Source organism: Typha angustifolia, chromosome 9 (genome assembly GCF_048772165.1).
Source record: "Typha angustifolia cultivar Huaian chromosome 9, ASM4877216v1, whole genome shotgun sequence".
NCBI classification, from domain to species: Eukaryota; Viridiplantae; Streptophyta; class Magnoliopsida; order Poales; family Typhaceae; genus Typha; species Typha angustifolia.
The window spans coordinates 3711577-3737652 of record NC_133247.1 but is presented as its reverse complement, the minus strand read 5'-3'; the positions used below and the strand labels follow the sequence as shown (position 1 = coordinate 3737652).

The 26076-nt window shown below is 37.5% G+C and overlaps 3 protein-coding genes across 4 annotated transcripts; 1 reads left to right on the top strand and 2 right to left on the bottom strand.

The window, feature by feature from the left end:
• Positions 1 to 44: 44 nt before the first annotated feature.
• Positions 45 to 11367, bottom strand: LOC140766729 (katanin p80 WD40 repeat-containing subunit B1 homolog KTN80.4-like). The gene is made up of 17 exons (XM_073106307.1): positions 10968 to 11367; positions 10560 to 10690; positions 10325 to 10442; positions 10005 to 10231; positions 9646 to 9748; positions 8156 to 8226; positions 7881 to 7955; positions 7669 to 7812; positions 7477 to 7594; positions 6423 to 7361; positions 5309 to 5424; positions 3683 to 3808; positions 2678 to 2752; positions 2486 to 2598; positions 883 to 999; positions 734 to 802; positions 45 to 581 (listed from the first exon to the last, which is right to left on the bottom strand). The coding sequence occupies exons 1-17, from the start codon at positions 10993 to 10995 to the stop codon at positions 518 to 520; spliced, it is 2634 nt and encodes an 877-aa protein (XP_072962408.1). The 5' UTR covers positions 10996 to 11367; the 3' UTR covers positions 45 to 517.
• A 2471-nt stretch (positions 11368 to 13838) lies between these two features.
• On the top strand, positions 13839 to 18920 carry LOC140767097 (KH domain-containing protein At4g18375-like). Of its 2 annotated transcripts, none has more exons than XM_073106880.1 (8): positions 13839 to 14008; positions 14639 to 15328; positions 16341 to 16799; positions 16919 to 17164; positions 17281 to 17718; positions 17825 to 17880; positions 17972 to 18071; positions 18383 to 18919. In XM_073106880.1, the coding sequence occupies exons 2-8, from the start codon at positions 14681 to 14683 to the stop codon at positions 18569 to 18571; spliced, it is 2136 nt and encodes a 711-aa protein (XP_072962981.1). In that variant the 5' UTR covers positions 13839 to 14008; positions 14639 to 14680; the 3' UTR covers positions 18572 to 18919. The 2 variants fall into 2 exon arrangements, with proteins under 2 accessions (XP_072962981.1, XP_072962982.1); XM_073106881.1 differs by lacking the exon at positions 13839 to 14008 and adding an exon at positions 14153 to 14312 and having other exon boundaries at positions 18383 to 18920.
• Positions 18790 to 21606, bottom strand: LOC140767098 (uncharacterized protein At1g65710-like). Its single transcript, XM_073106882.1, has 2 exons — positions 20389 to 21606; positions 18790 to 20276 (listed from the first exon to the last, which is right to left on the bottom strand). Exons 1-2 carry the CDS (start codon positions 21343 to 21345, stop codon positions 19581 to 19583), a joined length of 1653 nt encoding a protein of 550 aa, XP_072962983.1. The 5' UTR covers positions 21346 to 21606; the 3' UTR covers positions 18790 to 19580.
• Between the last annotated feature and the right edge of the window lie 4470 nt (positions 21607 to 26076).

Below are 26076 nucleotides of genomic sequence, written 5' to 3'. Positions count from 1 at the left end.
CTACACAAGCAGAAAGAAAGATACACTAGAGAAAGTCAGAAATAGAAACGACAGTAGAATTGAGAGCTGCACTTCAAAGAATGAATGTATACAGCTGATATAAAGTACTCTTTACAACTGATAAATAGCGAACCAGAAAACCCTTGATTTTTTAAAAGCTACAAACAAACAAATAGACCTTTTGTGTGACTATCAGTGGTATACAGATTAGCAAATCTTTCGAACAGCATGTCAAGGACCCTCTCCATATCAAAGCGAATGATTCACGTGATCTATAAAACATTTGCTATGCCTCATTCTTCCTGGTGCAACTAATTTAGTTCATTCACAGCTGCTGCAGCTTTTGAATAGATAGACTGTTGCACAGAATGGCTTCTCCAAAAGCAGCCGCAGCACCACAATAGATGCGGTAGATTAGGGAAGCAAAGGAATGGCACAACCATAGTAAGACGTGCTGTGGTAAAGGAAGCAAAATAATGGCACTATAACAACCTATGCATCTGTACAAGTCAGTCAGTCAGAAAACCTCCTGGAGAGTAAGCTGTAACTCCTGTGCCAACTTCCCTATAGAGCCTCCATGTCTGTGAAAACGATAGATAAAGTTATTGTCCTTGAAAGAACTACATTCCAGTTTTTCCTTAACATAACCTGAAGTAGCGATATTCTAGTATCTTCAGAGTAAAGAATAGCATTTACACATATGAATTTTCAAATTAGCACAGTGATAAGTTACCGTATGGTAGAAGGGAGACTAGACTTTAATTTTTCCAGTTCAATAAAGCATAAATTGCATCGCTCCAACCTGGATGGCATAAGACATGGTGCCAAGACATCAGCAAAAGAACCAATTAAACCAAAGAGAAAAAGACGGAAACAGGGTACCTCTGTTCTGCCTGAAGATCTACACCAACTGATGGAGCAGCTGACAAAGTTGAGCTGATCACAGGACCAAAGGTTTTAACAAGCTTGAGCAGCATCTCCAAGGCAATGGTCAGATGCCTGTGACTCAAGATGGTCAATATCGAACTTCACTTAGTGCTTGGTAAGTTGACATACCAGAATTAGAATAGAAGCCAACATCTACATTTGGCACATAATGCTAAAGATTCATAAAGTCAGTGCTCAAATGCATGAAACCCGGTTCCAGACTGCTGAATCTTCTTTACAATTGAACTTTATGCTATTTTGTGGTTTTACACAGCAAAAATATAATGTATTCCACTAAGAGAAGATGACTATGGAATAACTAGCCTACTTTCATCAAGGAAATAAAAGAAACTAAATGCAAGCATAGCCTAGTAAACAACACTCCCTTATAGACCATTTGGCTCCCAGTAATGATACAACTTGAAGCAAAAGTAAGATAAAGCTCAGGGCTTCAAAAGTTCAGGTTATTAGGAATCCAAAGGTATTGGACAATATTTTTGAGTATTCATCTTTCTGAAAAGAGATCCACTGACCAGATATGATGGCTAAAAATCCTCAAAGACAGTAGTGACTAGATTTGCCCTGTTCACCTCTACGTTGTAAAAAGGTCTTCTACCTAACTCATGTGTTAGACAGGCCAATTTTGGGTCCAAGGAATTGACTGAACTTCTTTTGCACTTCAGCTAGATAGACAGGTATGCCCCGACTCAAATACAATCAGAAATATACCAAGGCGTAAAACATTATGGGTTTAATGTTCTAGCAAATTGCTACTGCACATTCAAATGTATTGGTCAAATATAATTTAGTAAACTATGTGTTAGTTTTAAATTACTCGAGTGAAGCCAAGCATAATGCTTTCTTCCAGAATGTTATGTCTTTCACTTTTAGGTTTATATTCTCCAACATTGACCTAGCAACTGGGATTTCATATTTCATTAGCAGAGAGTCTCCTTGCTCTGCTGCATAAAGCTTTAAACTTCACCATGGTATATTGAGGTAACCAGCTCACAGGTGCAGCCCCGTGTGAATATGGGTCTCGCAAGATTGAGTAGTCGATGGACCTAGTAGTGTAGCACATTAGAAATAACTATCCTTTTCACCTCATTTGAGGTAAATACCAGCCTGAATTTATAACTTCTCTACATTAATAAAATACCATAAACAGTTTTACTTGTTAGATACATACTTTAATTGAAGTTAAAATATAACACCTTACACCAAAATTTTGATTATCTGTCATTTGGTATATTTGTAAGTCGGATCAGATTAATTGAAATTTATTGAAATTTATCATATTATTTCTTAGTTTTAATTTTTTTTTTTTCTTTCACAACTCATTTCTTCATAATTTAGTCAGGTTTTGATCTTGTTAAGTTTAAATCGTCTAGAACTTGTATATTCGCCTATGTACACCTAGAGGTTTTGTCCCATAATCACTATATATCAGTGGGTACCTTATATAGGATTGACATGCTTCGAGGAAATCAAGTTTTTAATGGTTATAAAGGAGCTGAACAAAAATAATACGGAGCAAAGATAAGTAAAGAAAAAATACCTGTCAAACCTGCTTTCAAGAATGCTTGTGATGATTGGTAGAAGAAAAGTGCAAATGTCTAGTGTGATAATATCGCTCTTTTCCATCAATACACTAACTACGTCAGCAGAGACCTGTAGAAAGAAGATATTGATATTAAACAAATCTCCTCTGTAAAAGAAATACATATGAAAGACAACATGAGGTACACACAGCATGATCCGACATCCTTTGCATTGCATTAACGATACCCCGCATATCATTCTTTTCCCAAAGCCGGTGAACCACCTGCAAATTTTCCAGAAGGCATACAAACAGTTCAATGGATGAAAGATTTACTAAGTAAGAACCACAGCATAACTTGCTTGACTTTACAAGTAACAGGACTAAAGAAAAGGGAAGTTTTTGTCAAGGTGATATCCATCATGCCTGACAGTGTCCCCATCAATTTCAAGTTGTTTAACTATAGAAACTTTTAGCGCGTATAGCATTGTCCAAATTGGTAATACACTTGAAGGAACAAATACCAAAATAATATAATTTACAGAATTTATATCACTGAATAAGAAGCCAATTATCTGCAATGGACTGAATTATATATGCAATTTTGTTAAATTAACAACAGTAAAAATTAATGTCACTGTCATTTAATAACAAGTTGTCTTTAACCTTTCCTTTTCTGTCCTGAATGTAATTGATGAATTATGAAAGTTGGATTCTGCAATCTACACTAGCTTGATGTTTTATGGCTTTTTGAGCCACTTCATCTTCCACTGCTTCACTCTTTAAGGTTGAGGTGAGAACCCATGTGCACCCAACACATGAATCTCAGAATCTGTGCCTTCTATTTACTTCATCTTCTCCAAGTCCAACGAATGCTGGAGGATTCTCCTTTCTTATGTGAAATTCTCCTTTTTATATGCGATAGCAGAAAATAATATAAATATGGTTCCTACCAATCTCTTGCCTTTCAAAGAATCCAGCCATGCCTCTCAATGACAGAAGTTCCATCAACTAGAAAAATGACACCAATCATATAGAAAAACATAAATGTTGACGCAGGTTGTGAAACACCACCAAGCTACATGTAATCATAGTTTCATATCTTGAAGCAACTTACTGACAAGATGAAATCCAGCAGGAAACATCAGGACATTTCATTTTGTCATCCTTGCCGATCAGAGCAGTAAATTTTGTCAAGATACAACATATAATTACCTGTAATTTCGTTAAACGGAACTGCCATGTTCTCAGGACTTTTAAGTGTTGTTCCATTATACCAGAAATAACATCCTCGTCACCAGCAGATACTGTATCTTTTCCAGCAAATGAAGAGCCTTCTCTCTGTTTCAAACATTGGAACACGAGAAATGTCAAAAAAACTTGTAGATTAAATATACTTACAAACTATAGAACCAGGTTACCTATTGGCAACTGGAACTTAAAAGGCAGATTTCCACACATAAGTGTCTTACATATAATGAACAAGAGAGAGCAGTTTTCCAATCAAAGTGGCAAAACGCCAATTAGGAACACAAATAAAGGACATACTGAAGTAAGAACTATCTATTTTCAAATTATATTATGCCTTTACTTTGAACATCAGGAGCTCCAATGATATCAATCTTCATATATACATAAGCTAAATTCTACCACTAATGGTTATTTATGATCCAAATATGAATACAAATTTCTGGCATTGCACCTTCTGGTATGCAGGGGACTCTCTAGATGGTATTTTCAATTTGTTCAAGTTATACATGTAATGTTAATCTCAAATCTATGAAGGAATAGGATAGTACCTGATGACCAAGGGCAGATTCAAAGTTATACTTAGGAAATCATATAGACAGCTACATAATCTCCATTTTCTAATAACATGTATAGTCCAGGAGCATATTAAACTAGCAGCAGCAGCAGCAAACAATAGAGAGTGAAAACAGATAATAAGTTAAGCTATTGATGCATATTGATGTAACTTGTGCTGTTCCTTGACAGATTACACATGACGGACTCTTAAGGAAAGAGATCAAATAAACAAGAAATCAATTTTGTTGATCCCATGTTGAAGTAATGGAATTGAAGGAGCTGACCTGTATAATGAGGGCACTTATTTTCAATACTTCTATTGATGTGGGAATTCTGACAGTGTTATCTGATAATTATCCAAAAGAAGGAAAGATTGCAGCTGTCTCATCCAAAAGTTAAGATCTAACTATAGAGCAACCAAGTTCCTGCTAAGGAATCTGCACTATAAAGGGCCTAGCTGATATTGACGACCCTCCAGCTGTCTCATTCAAATTCATCTTTCTTTCCAATTTCAAGACATTGATACTTCAGAAATTTCAATAATCCATCAAAATAAATGAGAAGATGGCCCATGCTACTCAGAATCAGATTATCTTTTTTCCCCTATTATGGCGCAGCGAGATAATAATTGAGCCTCAATTCCCTCATAAAGTTGTAATTTACTAGATAAAATCTTGGCATGCATCTAGAGTCATTCACCTCCTTAACCATCAGATTTTGTATAAATTTCTACATTCAGAAAAGCTAAGTGAGTGTAAAATGCAACTTCACAACCTTGGCAATACCTCCTTTAAATTTGTCGCCTTCTCAATATTCATCATACTTTGTACAACTTGAAAAGAACAAAAAAAAAACTAAAAAATGAAGGCAAAAAGAAGTTTCTGACATTCATAACTGAAATGATCAGACAAGGTATGAGCTAAGGAAAGCCAACCACCTCCAGTGCAAAGAGGAAGGAAAAAGGCAGAAAACATAAGAGAATTTTGGAAGAACATCACTGCTCAATAATCAAAATCTGGATGAAGAATGTAATACCGAAAAAGTGATGTCAGCAGCTGGCATTGCTTCAGAGGAATAACTTCTTACTGGCCCTTCATTTATAGGAACCATTTCATTCCTTTCCCAGCTTGCAACTCGTAATCTTGTTCTTCCTACATAGTTATCATGATAACAAATACTGCAGATTAACAGATGTTAACAAGTTTAACAGACAAGAAGATATATGAAAATTAACTCTTTTGAAACTTCAACAAAAAAACGCATCTTTTATTGTCTTTCATATCGTCTAACACAAAAGGGAGATAATACTGTTTCAGCTACTAATGTATTCGAAAAAGTTCAGTTATGCTTAAAAACTGAAAACATAAAATTGACATCAGAACATTAGTAGTTGCAGAAAAGGAAAAAGATTGCCCTTATATCATGATTTGTAGTTTTGTACACCAACATATTTGCAAGCAACAAGTCACGAATATATACATATATCGAATATATGTGTGCAATTGAACTAGGCTATTAGTGACTGTATTAAGGCAATATTGTCAGCTCTAGATGCTAGTGATTTATATTTAAGAGCCAAGTCTTCTGCTTATAATTACATCATTGTCTAGAAAATGAAAACCATGCTTTTGGAGAGTTCTTTCCAATCAAGTGGTTCCAAATTTATCAGTTTGAACAGCTGATAGAAGATATTTAGTTAACTAGTTCAGAGTAATTCAAATCAGTTGATTGTTGTTTTTACATGCTTTCAAACATCTAACTTTGTTTCTCTGTTAATATATGCTATTTCAATATTCCTGTTAGCATCGTCTCTTTTATGGCATTAAATGCATAGTCAAAGTAAATGCATGTCCAGAACTTTTTTTGTCTATCGACACTTTAAAAATTGGAGGAGGATGTGTCCGTTTATGGATATTAGTATATTTAAGAAAATCAATAGCAAGAAAAATGTGGAAGATTTTTAGCAGATCACTGTCTATAAGGATGAGTGCAACTTGAGTTCATATCTTCAAACAATATGAGCGGAATATGCAGAGTATTCTATGATAAGTAGATATTTTGATACAAAGGTTAAAAGAGAATGATGCAGAAAGGCCATACAAAAAGTACATAATCATTACTTGGCAATTCCCCAGTATGAAAAACTCACCATAGCCAACATCGTAATTTTGGCTTGGTTCCATCAATCTATTTGCTCCAAACTTCCCTGTCCTATTGAATTTAACAGGCTTCATGTTTGCTTCATTGGCAGGTAATGGATTTTTAACACCATCAACAACAGATTTAGTATATTGATCATCATCTTCAACGTATTCAACATTCTCACTGTCCATAGAACTAGAACTAGTGGGGGTAGTTTCTCCCTTTGAATCATCTCTTCTTTGTAGATTAGCACCTTTTGACCGCATTGCATATGGTAGTGCTACTCCACCACCATTATCTCTTCCAGAGTCAGTTGCCTGATCCACTCTTAAGTTAGTTATGAGGATGTTAGGTGCAATATCAGCAGTTATGTTTCTAGGATCTGCAGCCAGATCCACTCCTGAACCAGTTCTTGGTAAAATAAAAGGTATCACACTACTAGTTGGTCCGATTGGATTAGCAGCCAGATCCGCCCTCGAGCTAGTACTAGTTCTTGGGACAATGACTGGTATTACATGGCTTGCTGCTTTTCTAGGATTGGCAGAAATACTGACTCTTGAGCTAATTCTTGGAACAATGACAGGTGCCACAGTAGAGATTTCTTTATTACTCACATCCCCACTTGAGCTAGTTCTAGGGGGTACCACAACATCAGCTTCTTTTGCAGGATTGGTAGAAAGGTCCACTTTAGATCTAGTTCTGGGGACAGCAGAAGGTGCAACATCAGCACTTTCTTTTCTACAATCAGCAGTTGCTTCCAATCTTGAACTAATTCTAGGGGAACTGGCACGGATGGCATCAGACTTGTTGGCATTCTGAACATTGGTTGTTCCTTGGGTCTTTGATGAATTCCTCTTGAACATTGTAAAAGAAGATCTGTTGGGACTTGTCCTTGAACCAGAGCTTGATCCAATTCTCTGGGGAACACCAGAAGAACTACCACTAGCTGCAGTTTGAAAAAAAGAAGTAAACAATAGTATAGTTTTTATTTTATGAAGATAGAAAAGCTCTAAAGAACTAAGAATCCTACAACTTAAGAGGACAAGTGCCTATAACAGTACCTGAATCTTTCGAAATGGATAATCTTCCCAAGCTAGACTTTACATCAGTTTGTGTGGGCGCATTAATGCTTGCATTAGATTTTTCTTCGGCACTCCTAACTGAGTATGGCTCAACAAGCTGTAACTCAAGATATCAGGAATATACATAATGGTTTAGTAAATAATCACAAGTAATAGAGAGCTGGATCATACCGACAAGTCGACAACCCATATTCCTACACAAGTTTGGTTGTATGAGCACCCAAGAAGCTTCCCCTCGTGGACATTTAGATCTGATAACCTAGACCATCCCACATCGACCACATCATGACATCTTATTGGTTCCCAAGAGAGAACCTAGAAGTATAAAATGTTAGTGAAATATTCTACTCAGGCAAGAGAAGAGTAATAGATAGATAATATACCTTCAAGCTTTCATGTAATCCACAAAACAGTGTTCTTCCATCACTGTTGAAAGTCATAGAGCGAACACCACTGGTCTGGAAAATGAAGTTTGGTCATTTTACATATTAACAAGTAACTGATCATGAAATATTCTGTAAGCAGCCGATAGCTACTTAATCCATCTACCGTTTGTCAGTAAATCATGATCAAAATGAACAGATTGTTGTTATAGATGAGACCAGCAAAGAGTGTCGCTCAATGTTCAAACACTAAGCTATAAGAAGATGTCTGATACCTCAGGCCCAGATGATCCAATCAGTTCGAAAGTCTCCAGGTCCCAAAATTTAACAGTCTTATCAGCTGAACCTGCAACATTTCAAGGAGAGATCATAAATGAAAGCTAAGTCATAGAAAATCTGCTTATGCATTAATAATGAAATATATGGATTCACTTGAAGTAACTACTTGATAGATAGATGTCCAGTATATAGCTATTTATCATCAGAAGTCTCAACAAAATGAGCTCTTTTCTTAGTTTGTAATACAAAGCTACAAAGAATTTTAAACATGAGACGGCATCATGTTGCATGGTATAGAATCCCCAAAAAAATGCCGCTGCTATAAGTGCTTATAGCTTATGTACTTCTAAGTACTTATTTGTCTTTAGCTTTCAAAAACTTGAAATCACACATATCATATAGAACCTCTACAGTCTAAAAATCGTATCTTTATCCTTCTATTCATGTTGGGTTCAATTCTGTCATTCCTGTATTCATTTATGTCATTCCAACAATACTTGGACAAAGCCAAAAGGTACAATTTCTTTCGTTACACAGAATACCCTACTAAATTCTGAATACCATTTACAAAATGTAACATGGAATTGTGTTATGCTTGGTTCTTTGGCAATTCCCTACAGCAAATGCTAGGAGCTCAAGTTCCAATCTCTACCCTATCTTGCCAACTTGCCAACATCATTTTCTTCTAAGACAACTAATTCTGGTTGAAACAAATGAATTTTTAATAAACTATAAAATCACTAAAATACGTGACAAAATGGTAAGTTCTTTTTGAGTAAATCAGAAGGCCTACACTTTCACTTCCTATGACCTATATTTTTTTCTCCCCCATGCACCTTTCTTTTTCAAAGAACCAGAAGTTCGTAGGCCTCTCACTTGACACTCTGACACCTCATAGATGGAATTTTCTATTCTTCATGGCTAAAATGTCATCTCCATCTTTAAATTCCCCGGGAATAAGAAATGTTCTTAAAAGATCCATAAAGAAGTAGATAAAATGGATTGTGATCTGCTAACAATAAAACTATCAGGATGCTAACAATATGGTTCTCTCGGAAAATAAAGCGATGAATCCACCTTTCAAAGAGAAACAATTTTATGGATCAATATTCTTAACATGCTTCTAGTAATATAGTTGTACTCCTTTTCTGTTTAAGGATATAAATGGCATGTTCAGATTGAACATGTATCCTTTATAAATCAAGGACAGAACTTGCTACCGTAAAACTCAATCATCAGCCCTTCCATTTTGTTGATCTTTTAATGACAATGTGATACTAATAAGGTTACCTATGTAAATATTCGATGGTACACACATTTATCGGAACGCATATGTTAATGTGAATCTTCATGGATATAAACCTCTAATAATTCTGGGAGATTTTAACAAGGATAAAAGTCCTCAAACATAATCCTAATGGATCTGCTTTAAAACAATAAAAAAAAAAAGAATATCAGAACAGAAGGGTAGGAAAATGTATCTAACCTGTCGCCAGTAGAAACTCATGAGGGTGGAAATCTATACACTGAATCTGACCCTCGTGAACTTTGAAGTCAGTCAAGAGCTTCCCAGCAGTCAAATCCCAGATCTGCCCAGAGAATTCAGAGCCAGAGCAAGTATTATGTGCAGCTACAAAGTATCTAGAAAGTTTTATTAGTGCAATCTGTAGGTTAAGAAAGTCTATTACAATGTCCATATAGATGGCATGAACAACAAAACTGCCACATAGAAATGGCACTGTACTAACTTTAAAGGATAAGAACATATAAAATTCAGCAAAACTCTTATCTACATCCTGTTAGTCTTGTGAGAGTACAAATAAGCAATGAGGACCGACCAATTACCTTCACCGTGTTGTCCTCCCCACCAGAAACAACCCACCGACCATCAGGGGTGAATCTAAGCACACTAACTCCACGAGTGTGACCCTTGTATGTGTGAATGCATCCCTTTCTTCGAATATCCCATATCTTTAGGTTAGTATCCAATGAACCAGATGCAAAGAATTCCCCAAACGGATGGAAGTCGATTGATATACAATTGGACCTGTGCCCTGTGAGAGTGCGAACAACTGAAGGCCAAAAGAAACATCAGATTGTTAGAAAGTTGTTCCCTTTCCACATTAACAGTAATGTAAATTTCACGAGGATGAACCAGTTTACACCTTTCGCCTCCTCCAGGTCCCATAATTTTATAGTGCCACTTGCCGCTCCAGCGGCCACAAGAATTTCAGAAGAATCAAAGCTCACTGACTCAACTGGACTTGTATGGCCCAATAGGCTCTGAACATGGGAAAAATTATACATTTCTTTAACAATAATTGATATAATCTAGGCATAAATCTAGTATTTTCTTATAAGCAGTAGGAGAGCTACTCTGGGAGATTTCAAGTAACCTACCAATATGGCATTTGGCTTGCCTATAGCCCAAAGATTAACCTTGTGATCCTCCCCACCGGTGAGGAGAACCCTCGAAGTCTTCTTTGCGATCTTGAGACAATTGACATTGGAAGCATGCGCTACAAACTCCTCTAGACGCACTAGTCAAGGCATCCCAAATCGGATCCCACGATGAAACAATACCCAAATTCTAATTCAAACACATTTTCGCCAAATCCAAAACAAAACAAGAAAAAAAGTACGATCCAAGGGACCACAAACAATTTCACAAAAAAAAGAGAAAGAAAAAACAAAAGAACGTCTTCGTCAAATGGGAACGTTTAGGGAACAAGATCACCAAAAATCTCCATCAAGATCAAACCCAACAATTAAATCAATAAAAAGAACAGTAGGCAAGCAATAGGATACGGAGCTTGTACGCGCGCTTGGTTGCCATCTCGAATCCGGCAACCCACGAATCAAAAAGATCTCCCTCTTCTTACCTTCCAATATCAAACAGCAGCCCCCAAATCTGACGAACTCGAATCCCGCCCTCCCGCTTTTCTCATCAAACCTCTCAGAGAGAGGGAGGGAAAGAGAGATAGAAGAAGAAGAAGAAGAGGAAGAAGAAGAAGACGACGACGACGAAAAGGGAAGGAGTCGCAATGATCTTGTTCTCGAGAATGTTTTTATTGACCTTTTCCTTTTAATCCTCCAAAGAAGAGGAAAAGAAAAAATTCTCTTTTTTGTACTCTCGCCCTCCTCCCTCTCTCTTTGGTTTCTTTTCGAGTTGAGGCGTGGCTTTGCGGCCTCGCACTGGATTTGGTTGTTATCCGGGGCTTTCTTTTTATCTTAAACCCCCCCCACCCCTCTTGCTTTAGTTATAAGTAGCTTTCTCTCTTTAGCTGGCTGTCTTTTTTACTTTTTGCCCCCTTCTTAAACTTATAATGACATAAATCTAGCGTTAGTATAACAAATCGAGTAACAATCGCCGTCTTCGGTAGTCCTGTGTGCACGTAGAGTAACGATGCCTAAACACCCTAACGATACATTACAATGTACGCCAAATGATAGGAATTTTTTTTTCATTGTACCCCTGCTTATGTGTTTATTACTGTTTACACCCTTTTCTTCTCAGTATTTTTATTTTTATTTTAATACGTGCATTTTTATGAAATCATAAAGGGCACCCGGGGTGACCCTTCCATTGGTTATTTAAATTTAGAGATAATTAACACTTAGACTCTTAAATTAGTGCTCATTTCCATATAGACATCGATCATTTCTTATTAATTATTAATGATTAGGATTTTCTATGAGTCATACATAAAAGAAAGAGAGATTTTTTTCAGAGGAGCATAGTGTCTAATTAAACAATTAGGAATGCTCGTACAATATGAGCTTCTCTTTTAACTGTCTAAATATATTGCTATTAAAATTACATAGAGATTATAGAGTCGGCTCTAATTATAATAATTAGTTCGGCGTATGTGACTTTAATAGTTTAGCTTATTAGAGCAGCTCGATTCGACAATATGTACATATTAGAAATATAGTATCGACACAATAATTTGAAGTAGTAGGTCAATGACGATCAGCTCAGAGTTATTATAAGAGTTAGTATACTGGCTAAAAGTTTAGTAGAATCTAAGTATCATTGTATTAAAAGATAATTAGTCTTTTGTTTAGTTCATATCTAGTCTTTAAACTCTTGGATAATCAATAAACTTAGTTAGTGAATAGAGGGGTAATACTAAAAAAAATATCTACACCCAAAGTGGTTATGTCCCGTTAATTATTAAGCATTATTTCATACTTAAATAGTTAAAAGAGGGTTATCAACTAATCATGCTCTGACCAAAGTTGATTTTAAAGGACATTGGTTGACCAAGTTACCCATTGACAAAAAGATTTAGAGAGGAGAACAATCTTGGTTATTTTTTTGATTGATTTCGTATGAACGGAGATAAGGATAAGTGTTTGTAAAGCAAAAGTTACCGTGTATATGTTTATAACGCATAAAGAATATTTATATACTCATATGTGTAAGTAAAGAAATAATTCTATTTTATTATCACACTGGTAATTTATTAAATATGAATCACAATATATAGAAACTCAAATAAAAGTTATATTTTATTAAATAATACATATAGTTTTGTTTTTTAATTATAATTTACACCATACTATTTTAATTTTTATAATTTAACTCATATTTTACTTTTAATGCATCAAAAACCCCTACAACCAACGTACTTAATATTTTCCCTAATTTAAAAAATAGTTAAATACCTAAATTATTTCTATTTTGGTCTTAAAGTATTTAAAAGTGTTAATATCGTTTTATATTTACAGTTTATTTAAATCATCTATAAAATGAACGAGGTTAATAGTAAATTTGCGCCCTAATTTGAAAACAAATAGGATAGGGTGGAATTCAAATTTCAAACTCACCGCTGCAGTGGGAGGTGGACCACCACCAATTACTCATCCGGTCTATCCGACACGTGGACTTGGAGTATACACGGTTAGTTTGGTTTTCCACCGTCTCTATCAAACTAAGGGTAATAGGACACGTGTCGGCCAATAAGATTTGGTCGCATGAAAACGACCGTCCACCAGATGGCAGAACGGTGGGTGTGATTTTTGCCTCACGTGTTTGAGATTATATTAATAGGTTGTATACACTATTCTATCAATCAACTTCAATGCCAAAAGAAACTTTTACATCAAGCTTTGTATTCTTCCTTATGTTTGTTTCGTATTGAATTAAAGGGGGTCCATTATTATTGCTAAGGACCCAGTTTTTATCCGACCTGTGAGAACTTATTCCAACTTTATCTATCCTCTCATCTTTCTTTTCTTGTGGATAGGGGGGGTAATAAATGAAGAAGAGTGATGTTTGTGTGGGAATAAAGGTTGGATAGCTATCTCTATCCGTGGGTAGAATAAAGGTGGAATTACAACAGTGTTATTCTTGTTTTTTATTTTAAGATTGTATTCAAACGTACTCTTCTTTTTTCTCATATTTTAAACTTGGGTGAGAATAAACTACAGTCTGCGGTCTTGTTACTGTCGTTTTTAAAAATATTTCTACGCTCCGTTCCAACTTCCAAACACCACATCCACATGGAATATTCTGTCCTACATATCTCCGGGGGCCCCAGGGGCCTTTTTTGTAAATATACCCATAAAGGGAGGAGTGATTGTTAAATTTCTAGAAAGATAGGAGGTTTTTCGTAATAAATCTTAAAAAAGGACCCCGAAAGAGATTACCCGCCCTGGTTGGGTTTGATGTTAGATCCCGGTCTGGTCGGATCGGTCGAGTTGGAACATCAACTCCATCGACTCTTTCTTCCAGTGACGGCGCGTCGCTCCTTCCGATTTTATCGTCTTCTCGATCGAAACCTAATCGCTCTCTCGCTCTGCGGCTTTGAGGAACACGAAGGGTGAAAGAAGACGAAGAGAAGGTACGTGTTATTGTCGCTTTCCATCCTCGCAAGACCCAACCCTAGCTTCTTTTCTCCTCATATTTTCTGTTAACTGACAAAATTATCTTGTGAGATACTTTACTCGAACCGAAATCTGCTCGTGATGTTAGGTTTGCCCAAAGTTTGCGGTTTTGGGTGCTCTCAGTCTCTGTATGGTTTAATATATGAAGGAAGTGGGGGAACACTGTCGTCTTTGTGGTGGCTAAGGGCTGATTTATGATTCGGTGCGGGAAAATGGAACGGCACGTTGAATTCTATTAATTGCTGCCTTATTTGAGAATAGGTTAAAATTCTTGTTAATTTGGTAGTGTTTTCTATGCTTGTGGAAGAAATTAATGATTAGATAACATTAGAAAGAGCAAAGACAACTTAGTGTTGATTGACGAACAGACGTTTGTGTGAGTAACATAAAGAATTTGTCGTGTCTTAGGACATCAGAACAATTTATCAACTTGAAATTTACCAAAACTAATGTCCAGTCTATAAACTAACAAGCTTGAAATATGACATAGACAGGAAGCATGTTATGAATTTTCATCAATCTTTTACATTCTGTTCTGATATTACCTGTGTCTATATTGATTGGACATTCTTTTTCTTCATTATTAGGTTAAAGTGAACTTCAGCAGCTGTGTTATATTTTATAAAAATATGGATGGTGGGAAATATGGGAAACGCAAATCAAGTACCTTCAGGAAGCCTTCACGCCCTCATTTTGATGACAAGAAAAGGAAAAGGCTAAGTTCCGGTCACAATGATGGTTCTATGTCCTCAAAGCCAATTGACACTTTATATCGGATCCTTTGCCCTGTTAAAAAGATTGGTAGTGTTCTGGGAAAAGGTGGTGACATTATTAATGCCCTTAGAGATGAGACTCATGCAAAGATAAGGGTTGCTGATGCTATTCCTGGGGCAGAGGAGAGAGTTGTAATCATTTTCAATTACTCGTCAAAACAATCAGGAGAATCCGATTCTGATCAAGAGCCTGATAGTGTTAATGCTGCTGCTGATGAACCAGAGAATATCAAACCCCATTGTCCTGCTCAGGATGCTTTATTGAAGGTAAACAACAGGATCACAGCAGATGAGGTTCTGCATGGCGGAGTGGTGCATGAAAAGAATGAACCTGATGACGAAGTCACTGCTCGCATTCTGGTTCCCAACAATCAAGTTGGGTGCCTTTTGGGTAAAGGTGGCACTATTATACAGAAATTGCGAAGTGATACTGGTGCAAGCATCCGCATCTTGCCCTCAGAGCACCTTCCACCTTGTGCCATGAGCTCTGATGAGTTGGTGCAGGTAGCATCCTTTTAGTTTCCTGCTTTTCTTATATGGCTTGTTTCTAATAGTTAATGCACTCATAATGCATTACTCGATTTATTAAGATGCGAAAGATGATTCTTTTTAATTAGTTATCTTAGTTCATTCAACAGAATTTAATCGTCTAAAATACACTTGAGAAAACGAGATCATATATTGGATGAATGTGATATCGTGTACTATGATTTATTGAGATCATATATGTTTACTCATAATCTCATTCCATTAGCGAACTTATATAATTTCTAGTTCTTAATTTTGATAGATAGAAGAAGAAGATCCGCTAACACAAATTACTTCCTTTTTTTTTTTTTTGGAGACACTTCATATCAGTATATTACTCATTATAACGTTCGCTAAATATCTGTAAAGCCTGTGTATGTACTCCCTTTTTCCATTTAACTTGTTATTGCTCAGCATCTCCAAATGCTTACATTTTAGATTATATTTCTTTCAACCAGTGCTTGTGATATTTTACTTAAACCAAATTTTGTTGACATATTTAAAATTCCCTTGAGTGTTATCTCATATCATAACACTTATGTGAATGAGAATACATATTGCTTCACTAGCTTGAATCAGACTAGGATAGTATTTAGTTTCTTTATACAGGGACTCCGTAACAACTCACCCAATATTACCTGTTTTCTGTTGAAATCTTCCAAGACAGTAAACTTTACATGTAATTCTATGAAATATTACCTGTTTTCAGTAGGAATTACTTTCTGTAAATTTATTGTGGTTCTATTAGCTTTAGTTATGTGATTAGTTTACTGTGGCTTGCTTTGATCTGAAGAATTTAGTATTTTGAAAACTGATATCTAAAAGCTGCTTAACTTCAACATAGGTTGTTTAAGGGTTCAAATTTTCTTCTCAAAGTTGTGTTGTCATCATTTCATTTGAAATTATCACATATGCATGTTTTGCTGGATCAATTCCCTTAATCTTCCCATTTTTGTATTTCAACATCTGGCTTTCTCTGCACTTTTAGATATCAGGAATGCCATCTGTCGTGACGAAGGCACTGTATGAGATTTCCACTCGTTTGCATCAGCATCCTCATAAAGAAAATCCTCCTCTAGAAGATCTTATATATGCCAGCACTCGAGGTTTACACGAGTCTTCTGGTTCCATGCCTCCTCCATTGCCTCAAGGAAATTCAATATGGTCTCACCAGTATGGTGGTCTTCCTCCACCAGCACCATGGTTTGATGGCCATAGAGAACCATCTGGATTTGCTTTCGATGGTTATAAGAGTGGTTGCTTTAACAGGGAAATAACAGAAGAGTTTTCTGTGAGAATGTTATGTGCAAGTGGGAAGATTGGTGGGGTAATTGGGAAAGGTGGGGTCAGTGTCCGACATTTAGAGCAACAGACAGGTGCTCGCATTCAAATTGAGGACACTGCTCCAGAGGCTGGAGAACGGGTCATTGTTATCTCATCTAAGGAGGTAAATATTATCTGTATCTATCTGAATAGATGCCTCTTGCTCTTCCTTTTTGAAGATAATCTTAACTAATATTATAATTGACATGACTTCTGATTGGTAGATATGACTACATCTTTTAGGTTCCTTCTGATCCAATCTCTCCAACAATTGAGGCTCTTCTTATGCTTCAAAGAAAAGCAAGTGCAACATCTGAGAATGATGTCGTAACTACTAGGCTTCTTGTTCCATCAAGTAAGGTTGGTTGCATAATTGGACAAGGTGGCAATATAATTACAGAAATGAGGAGGAGAACAAGGGCAGACATTCGAGTTTACTCTAAGGAAGATAAGCCAAAATATACATCCGCTGATGAGGAGCTTGTGCAGGTGACTTAGCTATTATTCCTTGGCTTAGTTGTTCTCAGTATGTTGCACTACTTCTCATCATCAATCGATATTGCAAGTTTATTTTGGTGTATTCATCATTTCTTTTAGCCTTTCAGATATCTGGAAATCCAGTTGTTGCAAGTGAAGCACTAAAGGAGATAACTTCAAGGCTTAGAACCAGGACTTTCCGAAGTGGGACAGCTGCTGTAAGTCCTACACGTCCTGATCCTTTCTATGGTTTTCCTCCAGAACACATGCCTAACAGAGGATTACCACCGTCCGGAAGTCCTGCATCTTTCCATGGATTTCCTCCTTTAGAACGCATGCCTAACAGAAGATTACCACCATCTAGAAGCCCTCCTCATTTCCATGGGTATCCTCCTTCAGATCGTATGCCTACCAGAGGATTACCGCAATCTGTAAGTCCTGCTATCAACAGTGCACCTATGGGCTCCTTTCGTGAGTATGCTCCTCCAGAGAGCTTCTCGAATAGAGGATTGCCTTCGTCAGGCATGAGTAGAGCTGGGAATTCTAGTGGTTATGATCATCTGAAGGTACTTTTTTTATTAAAAAACAAATATTTGGCTGAGTGCCTCATTACTTGTAGATGCCGATTTTTTTTTCCTTTTGTAGGCATTTCATTTTCCACTTTCTTTTCAGGGTGCAGGTCAAATGTATGAAGCTCAGCGCTATCCAGGACCACCAACTGCTACAGGGTATAGTGTCTTTCACTTCATGATAAGCACTTATTTAGTCGACGTCTGGTTTCAAGAATGCCATTAATTGATGTTTTTATAATTTTAACAGCTATCCAAACATAAACAGCTCTGTGGAGATTAGGATTCCTAATAGTGCAGTGGCATCTGTTATTGGAGCAGGTGGGAGCACTCTATCTGATATCCGTCAGGTAATTTCAGTTGCATGTGTTTCAATATTCTTTTAGTAATAGCAGCACTTTAGGAGAGTCAAACTAATTTTATCTCGACAGTACAATGGTATTAAAATTATTCATCTTGATGAGGAAAGTTTGTCCTTACTAGTTGTGGGTTCTAGCAGAGTCCTTTCAGATACATTGTGTAGCAATCAGATAAAATTCATCAACTAAATACAGAAGCTCTTAGTGCCTCTACAAATGTTAACTGTTATATTTATCTCCTTGATAGAGCATATCCATTATTCTGAAAGTTTTCTTTGGACTTTTTTTTTTGTTCATTCTAGATCTCTGGTGCAAGGATCAAGTTACGTGATCCTCTTACTAGTGCTTCGGAATGCATTGTTGAGATCCACGGTACTCCTGACCAAACGAAAGCAGCAGAGAGCCTTCTTCAGGCCTTTATTGCTTCAAGCATGCAGAACATGCAACGGTCTGAAGCACCTCGCCTGTATCAGCCTTCTGCTTGGAGCTAAGGGATCATCCTTTTCACATCAGTGTAGTATTGTGTGGCCATATTCGACAGCCTTTTTTTATCTGAGTTGGCATTACCCGATTTAGATGAGGCTCTAACTAACAGAAAATATTGTAGGAGCTATCATGCGTAGAATAATAGATGAGGAGAGGTGGTCATATTCTGATTTCTTCACTGACCATATGAACTGCTAAGTTTTGCAGCTGTACATGATCTGAGAATTAGATACCCTAGTATTTTTTTTTTCTCAAAACCCTTTGAGGATATAATTTTTTTAAGTTTCTTGAACTGTACTTGACTAAAATTATGTAGTGGGAGGTTAACTATATCAGTACTTGGCAACAAATATTTTTAAGAAGGCTCTTACTGATAATATTTTTGCGCAATGGTAATCGTTGGTTCTTTTTTATTGATTTAAAAGTTTGGTTTTCTATTTACTTGTCATATTAGTTGAATTTGCATTGTTATTTAGGGGGCTTTTGAGAAGAGTTTGGCTTGATGTATGAAAAGATTATATTTTATTGATGCCATAATATAGTCTTTTCAAGTGCTAAGTTAGGTCCATGTGCAGGTTATTGACAGTCACTCAAATATAAGATTTTTGCTCATGTTGATATCTCATGTAGAGCTCTATATTTGCAACATCTAAGAATATATGAACCCAAACAGGCTTATGGGCTGATCTGGCTTTACCCTCTCTTTTCCTTTTTCTGTACTTCCATCATTGATGACTTTTCTAAGCCAGAAAATTACATCCATGTCAATTATACAGGAAAAGCTGAAGAAATGACATAGGAGACTTGTGAGAGTAAAATCCATTGGCTTTCTGAGACTTATGAGTGTCAGATATAAGTTGGCTTTCACAAACCCATTGTAGGCAAAATGACTTTTGCTTTACGAGTGGAAGAACATTAAAGGAGGAGACATCTAAACAATTGTGAAGAGAAAAAGTTACATCTGCCAATAGCAAAACCTCTTGCTATGACACCAACAAAATCATACCACTGCTACTATGAGCTTGCACCACCACCACCACCACCACCACCAGGAACTGGTAGTGAAAGACCTCTACCACCGGAATTTCCACTTCCAATACCGCCGCCGCCGCCGTTGCCGACGTGAAGCTGGCATTGATGATCAAAACCTCTCTTCTTGCCACCCAAAGTACCTTCCCCTTCCTTACCGTTGTTGTTAGAGCGCGAAGTTTGACGGTGATCGACGGATTCGATGGAGCTTGGCTCCCAGGAAGAAGACCACGCCTGGCCTAAGTAGCCATTACTCCCCCAAGATTCTTGGGACTCTGCCGTCTCGCCTCCTTTATCTCCCACTATGACATTCTTGGGTTTAAATTCAAAGCTCTTCTTGTCAGAAGAAGAAGAATTGAGATCTGCCACGGCTTCCAGGATGGAGCATGCCTTGGACAAACAAGCTGGGAGAGTGAAGGCCACCGGTTTGTCCTCCTTTTGGTCGTTCTGGATCTCTTCAAGCATCAAGGACGTGAACGAATTTTTGCCAAGAGTGGCATCTTGGTTCAGGCCAAGATTTTGATCAGAATCTCTAGAAGATCTCCTCAATGATCTAGTTCTTGTTACAGTGCTAGGATTGAGACTTCCCTTAGCATCCTCCACTATTTCACACTCCTTCTCTTCCTTCTTAGCTTTACAGTTCACCTGTTGTTCAATGTCTACAATATTTTGCCTCTCTTTCTGCAACATTCCAGATAAGAAATTCAATTATGCCATCAAAAGAAGATAAAAGAGAGAGAAAGGAGGAAAAGAACGGCAAGTTTAGAGCTACATGTTATGTATGTTACTTCACCTGAGCTTGTGATTGATTGAGCTTTACATCTTTAGCCTTCAGCACCTTGTAGTTGTTGCTTCCTCTACCAATTTGATTTCCTCTGAGAATGTTCTCGTCGATCTCGGCCATCGGATTCCTCCGGTAGGGCGACCTCGCCGCCTTCCTCGGCGAGCTCTGGCCCAGCAATTGCCGCGGGCAATGCAGAGAATTCTCATCGAGAATCCTACACGTGTTGGACGGTGACTGTGACCGAGGGGAAGCCCTCCTGGAACAACTCCCTTTCTCCCTCGCCGGCACCGACACCATCTTCACCGGCTGCTTCGGCCTCTCGCTCAGAACCTGGCCGTCTGGCCTCCTCGCGGGAGACCGGCTTGTCCTCCTCCCCCCGCCACTTTCCCTTTCCCGGCTCCTTGAATGCTTATTATGCTCCCTTTCCATAACCCTCTCCCTACTGGGTGTTCTCCTTTGAGGAGACGGCCTCGACAGTGGTTTCTCTCCGTCTTCTTCCTCGCCTTTCTTCTCGTTGTCGAAGTCGAAGCTCCGCTTCGAGCTCGAACGCCTCCTATGCCCGCCGCCGCCTTCCCTCCCCGAGGAGCTGTGGCTGAGGCGGCCGCATTGGATTAGTATTGCGTCCACCTCCTCCTTGGTGCAGCTTGATGCCCTGAATGGAGCATGCAACATTCCCTCCACCATGGCCACTCCACCATCATTGCCATTTGCGGGTATCTCTACTTTCTTCTTCTCCTTCTCCTCAGGGGCAAGCACAGCCGTTTTGGTGGTCTGGGCAATGGCGAACACTGGCTTCTTCTTGGATGATGTAACTGCTACTCCCGTGGTTAGTTTGGATGCTACCACCGTCTTTATTGCCTTATTCTTCTCCACCTTCTCCTCATTTGAAACCGGAGGAGGAAGAGGAGGAGGAGGAGGAGGAGAGTTGGCATCTTTAGTCTTCTTCTTGCTCAGACAAAGACCCATTTGCTCAAATCAACAGAGAAGCGAGAGAAAGAGAGAGATTGGAACCCAAAAGGACTGGGACTTTCTCGTATCTAGATTTATATTATAGTTGTACTGGCGCGAGAACCGAGGAGATATAGAGGTGGTGTTCTTTGGCCAATGGATGCAGCAGTCATGCAGAGGAAGGGGTTGGGATTTCAAATTTGGTGACGTACATGTGAGTGCCAGTGCTCAGAAATGGATAGCCGTTGGAGGTGTCAGTTAAAAGACATGATATAAGGAAAACAAATTTTTAACTCGTTCTTGTGGTCGGAATTGGCCAATTTGTGTGCCATTATTATGTGTCCTTGTATTTAAAACTTGGGCGATCGAATCTTTTATAACGGCTATATTGGGACTTGGGAGGGATTATTTTGATTCTCCTCTTCCCGGTTTACTCCCTTTCAAGTTTCAACCAGAGGTAGCAAAATAGTAAAAAATCTATAGCTTTTTTTAAGTGATCACATGGACCATGGACTTTTCTATAGTAACAAGGATTTAATTACATTCTTGTCACCTTCTGCTATCACTCTATATTACTTCACCTTTTAAAAAGTAGTGGACACATACACTCTTTTTTGAATTATCTACTTGTATTATTAAACCCCTCCATTAAAAGTTTTATTAAAAATATTTCTAATTAGATGGATAAAAATATTTGTACTTGTTTTCCTCTGCTATTATAAGTAAATTTCAAAATTATTAGAGAAAATCGGTGTAACATTTAACAATTGAAGAAATTGCTATATAATTAAATAATTCAGGGGTGCGTGGGTGCGTGTTATAAAGCCATAGTTGAGGTCAAAGTGTTAAGCCTAATAATAAGAGCTTAAAGAATAGAGGAAATAGCATATAGTAATCTTACATCCTAAATTGCCTCCTCCTCCAATAACACGAAGAAGGGAAGTGATACCAAGTAACGTTATCTATAAACTCGTTTCCATATATTAAACCCAGAATATCAGGTTCATGGTTTGCAAGTTTTTCCATTGCATCAAGTAAATGTAATGCCTTTAATTGAATATTATATTTCCATTTATTTTTTTCCCATTATTTTCAAACCTAGACATTTGAAAGACATACGGAAGTGTGTAATCATCTAAATCATGCAAGAAGGAACACAATCTATATAAATTGGAAATGAGAGATACTGTGTTACAGCAATGTGACGAGCACTTAATACATGAGACATTTGAACCTCTCTCAAGTGGAAACTCATTTTCACTGTGCCTGGGAGAGTAACAACTATGATAACACCAAAGGATAACATAGGCAGCACTTGTTACAAATGCCTGAACAATATCTGTAATTGGAGTTTTATGCCACTTTCACCACTATAGCAACCAACCTGGTGGATGTCAACCAGATGAAAAAGGATATAATCATATATGCCTTCCACCTCTCAAGATTATACATACATCTCTTTGAAAAAAAATATTGAGATCTTATAACAGAAGAAGCTATGTCGTGTGCAAACTATAGATATAATTTCAGCTAAAAGTGTTATAGTTTAAGCCAGTGATTGCTATGCTCTAAACAAACTTCTATACTGAATAATTTCTAACAGCATTTATAGAATTCAAGTGATAGTCTACGAAAAGTGTATCATGTGCAATTCATATCAGTGCACAGCCATGTAGATCTAATAGAATAAAAGCAAAACAATCCCATGACATCCATTTGTCTTCAGGGCCCTGTCTTTATCAACTCCTAGATTTACAAACTGATGGACTGAGAATCCGCATGGATCTCAACTTTAGAATAATTTGCAGTATTATGGGGAAATCTCCTAGGACAACCTAGAAAAATGCCTTGTCCCAACAGTCATAGTTTCTGCATATATTTTCCTACATATATATCAATCACTCTACAAGTTGTGTCTAGCATCTAAAATACTTGTCTGCTCTCAATTGTAAATATTTTTCATCCTCAATGTTAGGCTATATCAATCACTCTGCAAGTTGTGTCTAGCATCTAAAATATTTGTCTGCTCTCAATTGTAAATATTTTTCATCCTCAATGTTAGGTTTTCAGGCATGCAGATGATACAATTAGACAATCACAAAACTAACTGAGGCATGGTGGTAGTTGCAGTGCAATCTTCGTGAGTTCTAGAAACTTTTAAAACCATCTTCTAGATATGACACTATATGTGCCTATGAATCATAGTATCCATGGGATACTTCATAACTTGCTTATATGTGCAAGCCTTCTCTGAAATTTTAAATAGAACTAGAGTTTCCGAATGGGCCCTTATAATGTCAAGATACTCTCAGTTTTCTAGTGTTGGCCAAGACAAAGGAGGCCTTGCAGATATAACAGAGAATATTCTACGTATTCGTTCAGCATTATGCACCCATTAGTGTACACAGACTATCAACCTCATGAATGTCTGTCTTGAATCAGGAATTATATATGCAAAAATAGAATTAACTGGTCGAAACTAGATAAGGCTCTTAGGGAAAGTGCTGCCTTTACATTTCATTGACCATTCATTATGAGAAATAGAGCAATATGTTTTGGTTTACATGTTTTCCCGTCTAATATCAATTTGACTAAAAATGAAACAGATTGATTTAAATCCATGAAAGCAGGACTAGATTACCTTACTGCAAGCCCTGAGGAGAGAGTGTTTTGTTAAATGAAGAGTTAAATAAAATTACGGTGAAACTGAGTTCAAATTTTGATGTACAAAGTAAAAGGAAAGAATGCTGATTTCCTGCGGGGAATATAGATATAGGTATCCTGATACACTTCAACTTATCACTTCTAATACGGACTTGCAGGTAAATCATATCCAGCAGCATTGAACTAATGACAACAAACTAATATAATGGAATAATAATTCAATATGACCTAACTTGCATCCCTGTTGCTCAATTGAACATATAATGTTTTAAAAGACATGATGCTAGTGTTCTTTATGCCTAAATAGATGAAAAAGCCTGCCTATATATATATATACTTCTTCAGCTGTAACATGAGCATACATACAAGCACCAGATTGGAACTTTGCCCTCAGATGAATTTAAAGGGACATGCCAGTGAAACATTCCCTAATATCTCCTGGACTACTACATTTGAATGAATGGCGTAACTTTGTTATTAAATAAATTCAAGTAATATAGTAGTGTTTTATTACGCTACTCTTGGAAGCCTCTTTTTATCAAGGGTGCTGCTCCTTACAGCCCTCCAAGTGACTCATATACTAGAAACCAGCAATGGAAAAAAGAAACCCTGATAGGATATAAAAGATAACAATTAAATGAAAACTTTTCAAGAGATTGATCAATTCAATGATCATCCAACTAATATGTATGCGACTGATCTTTTTGCCAAGACAGAAAGAAAATCAAAGATTTGCCCACAATCTATCAAAGTAAGCAAATTTCACAAACCACAATCTATTTAAAAGATTAAAAAAGAAAATAAACTAAGAGAGAAACCAAAAACGCTATCAGCAAGCATAAGGAAATGAAGTGGATACCTTTGGCGACAACGCTATCAGCGCAGTATCCTCTCATTCCAACTATGAACAAGATCATCAATAGGATCTGTTGTAAACTTTATTGTTTTATGGGTGTAATCAGGAAGACAACAACAAACTGGTTCAGAAATTGATGCCCAATTATACAACACAACCCAGCTATAATCATAGAAACAAATTGAGTGCAAACTGATAAAAGAACTTACTTGCCAGTTGGATCATATGGTCTTTTTCTTATCCCAATTTGAGAAAGAACAAGGTGGGATTTCATCGATTCCAACATTTATCTAAAAAAAATTACGAATCTTTACCTACGGTCGCAAATCCATGTCTCAATCCGAAACATCTGAGGTTATATACTCGAACTCATTCTCCTTGAGGTGGGCGAAGAACTTAATTGGATTAGCCTGGCCTTCGACAGGAACTAAAAACTCAACCTTGAAAGGTAGATTGGCGGTGATGCGCTTCCCCTTCCATTCCCCAACGTATTGTTTAATTACCCCCTCCAAGCCACACAGATCCAGCTCCGGCAACTTCGCTACGTGGTACACCTTAACCGGAACCTTTACCCTAATTCTTCTCCCAACCTTAGACGCCGCCGTGGATTCCTCTTTCGCCGTATCCGAAGAGGAGGAGATGTCGCTGGTGATGGCGACCTGGCACGATAAGCGTCTTCGGACATGGAAACGTCTCGAAGCGGATGGGATCGGAGCGAAGGAAGAGACGAAGGAGGGAGGAGAACGGAGAGGAGGGGATAGCGGCGGTTGGCGACGGATGAGGTAGGAGGCGAAAGACGTCGCGGCGGTTGCCGCTATCGGCATTCTAATTCCAGTTTGGGATTCTAATTGGAAATTATTCCATCTCTTGATGCATTCTATGTTTCCCAAAGGCTACGGCCCGAAGAGTTTATCCGGCAGGGATTACTGTTGGAATAAATAATAATAATAATAATAATAATATAGGGGTGCACACGGACCGAGTCGGATTTGGCCAGCTAGAATAAAATTGTGCTCGAACTTGGATATGACTTAGACTTAATGCATTTTCAAGATCGAGTTTGAACTCGAGTCGGGTTCAAATTTTTTGATCCAATCTAGTGGAGTTGATGAGCTTAGTTGTATAATCCTGAGTCATAGATTAAATCTAATTCCAAAATAGAAAATTAAAATTAAATAAGAATTTAGATTTTGAAATCATAGAGTTGATAAATACTTTCTCCGTAAATG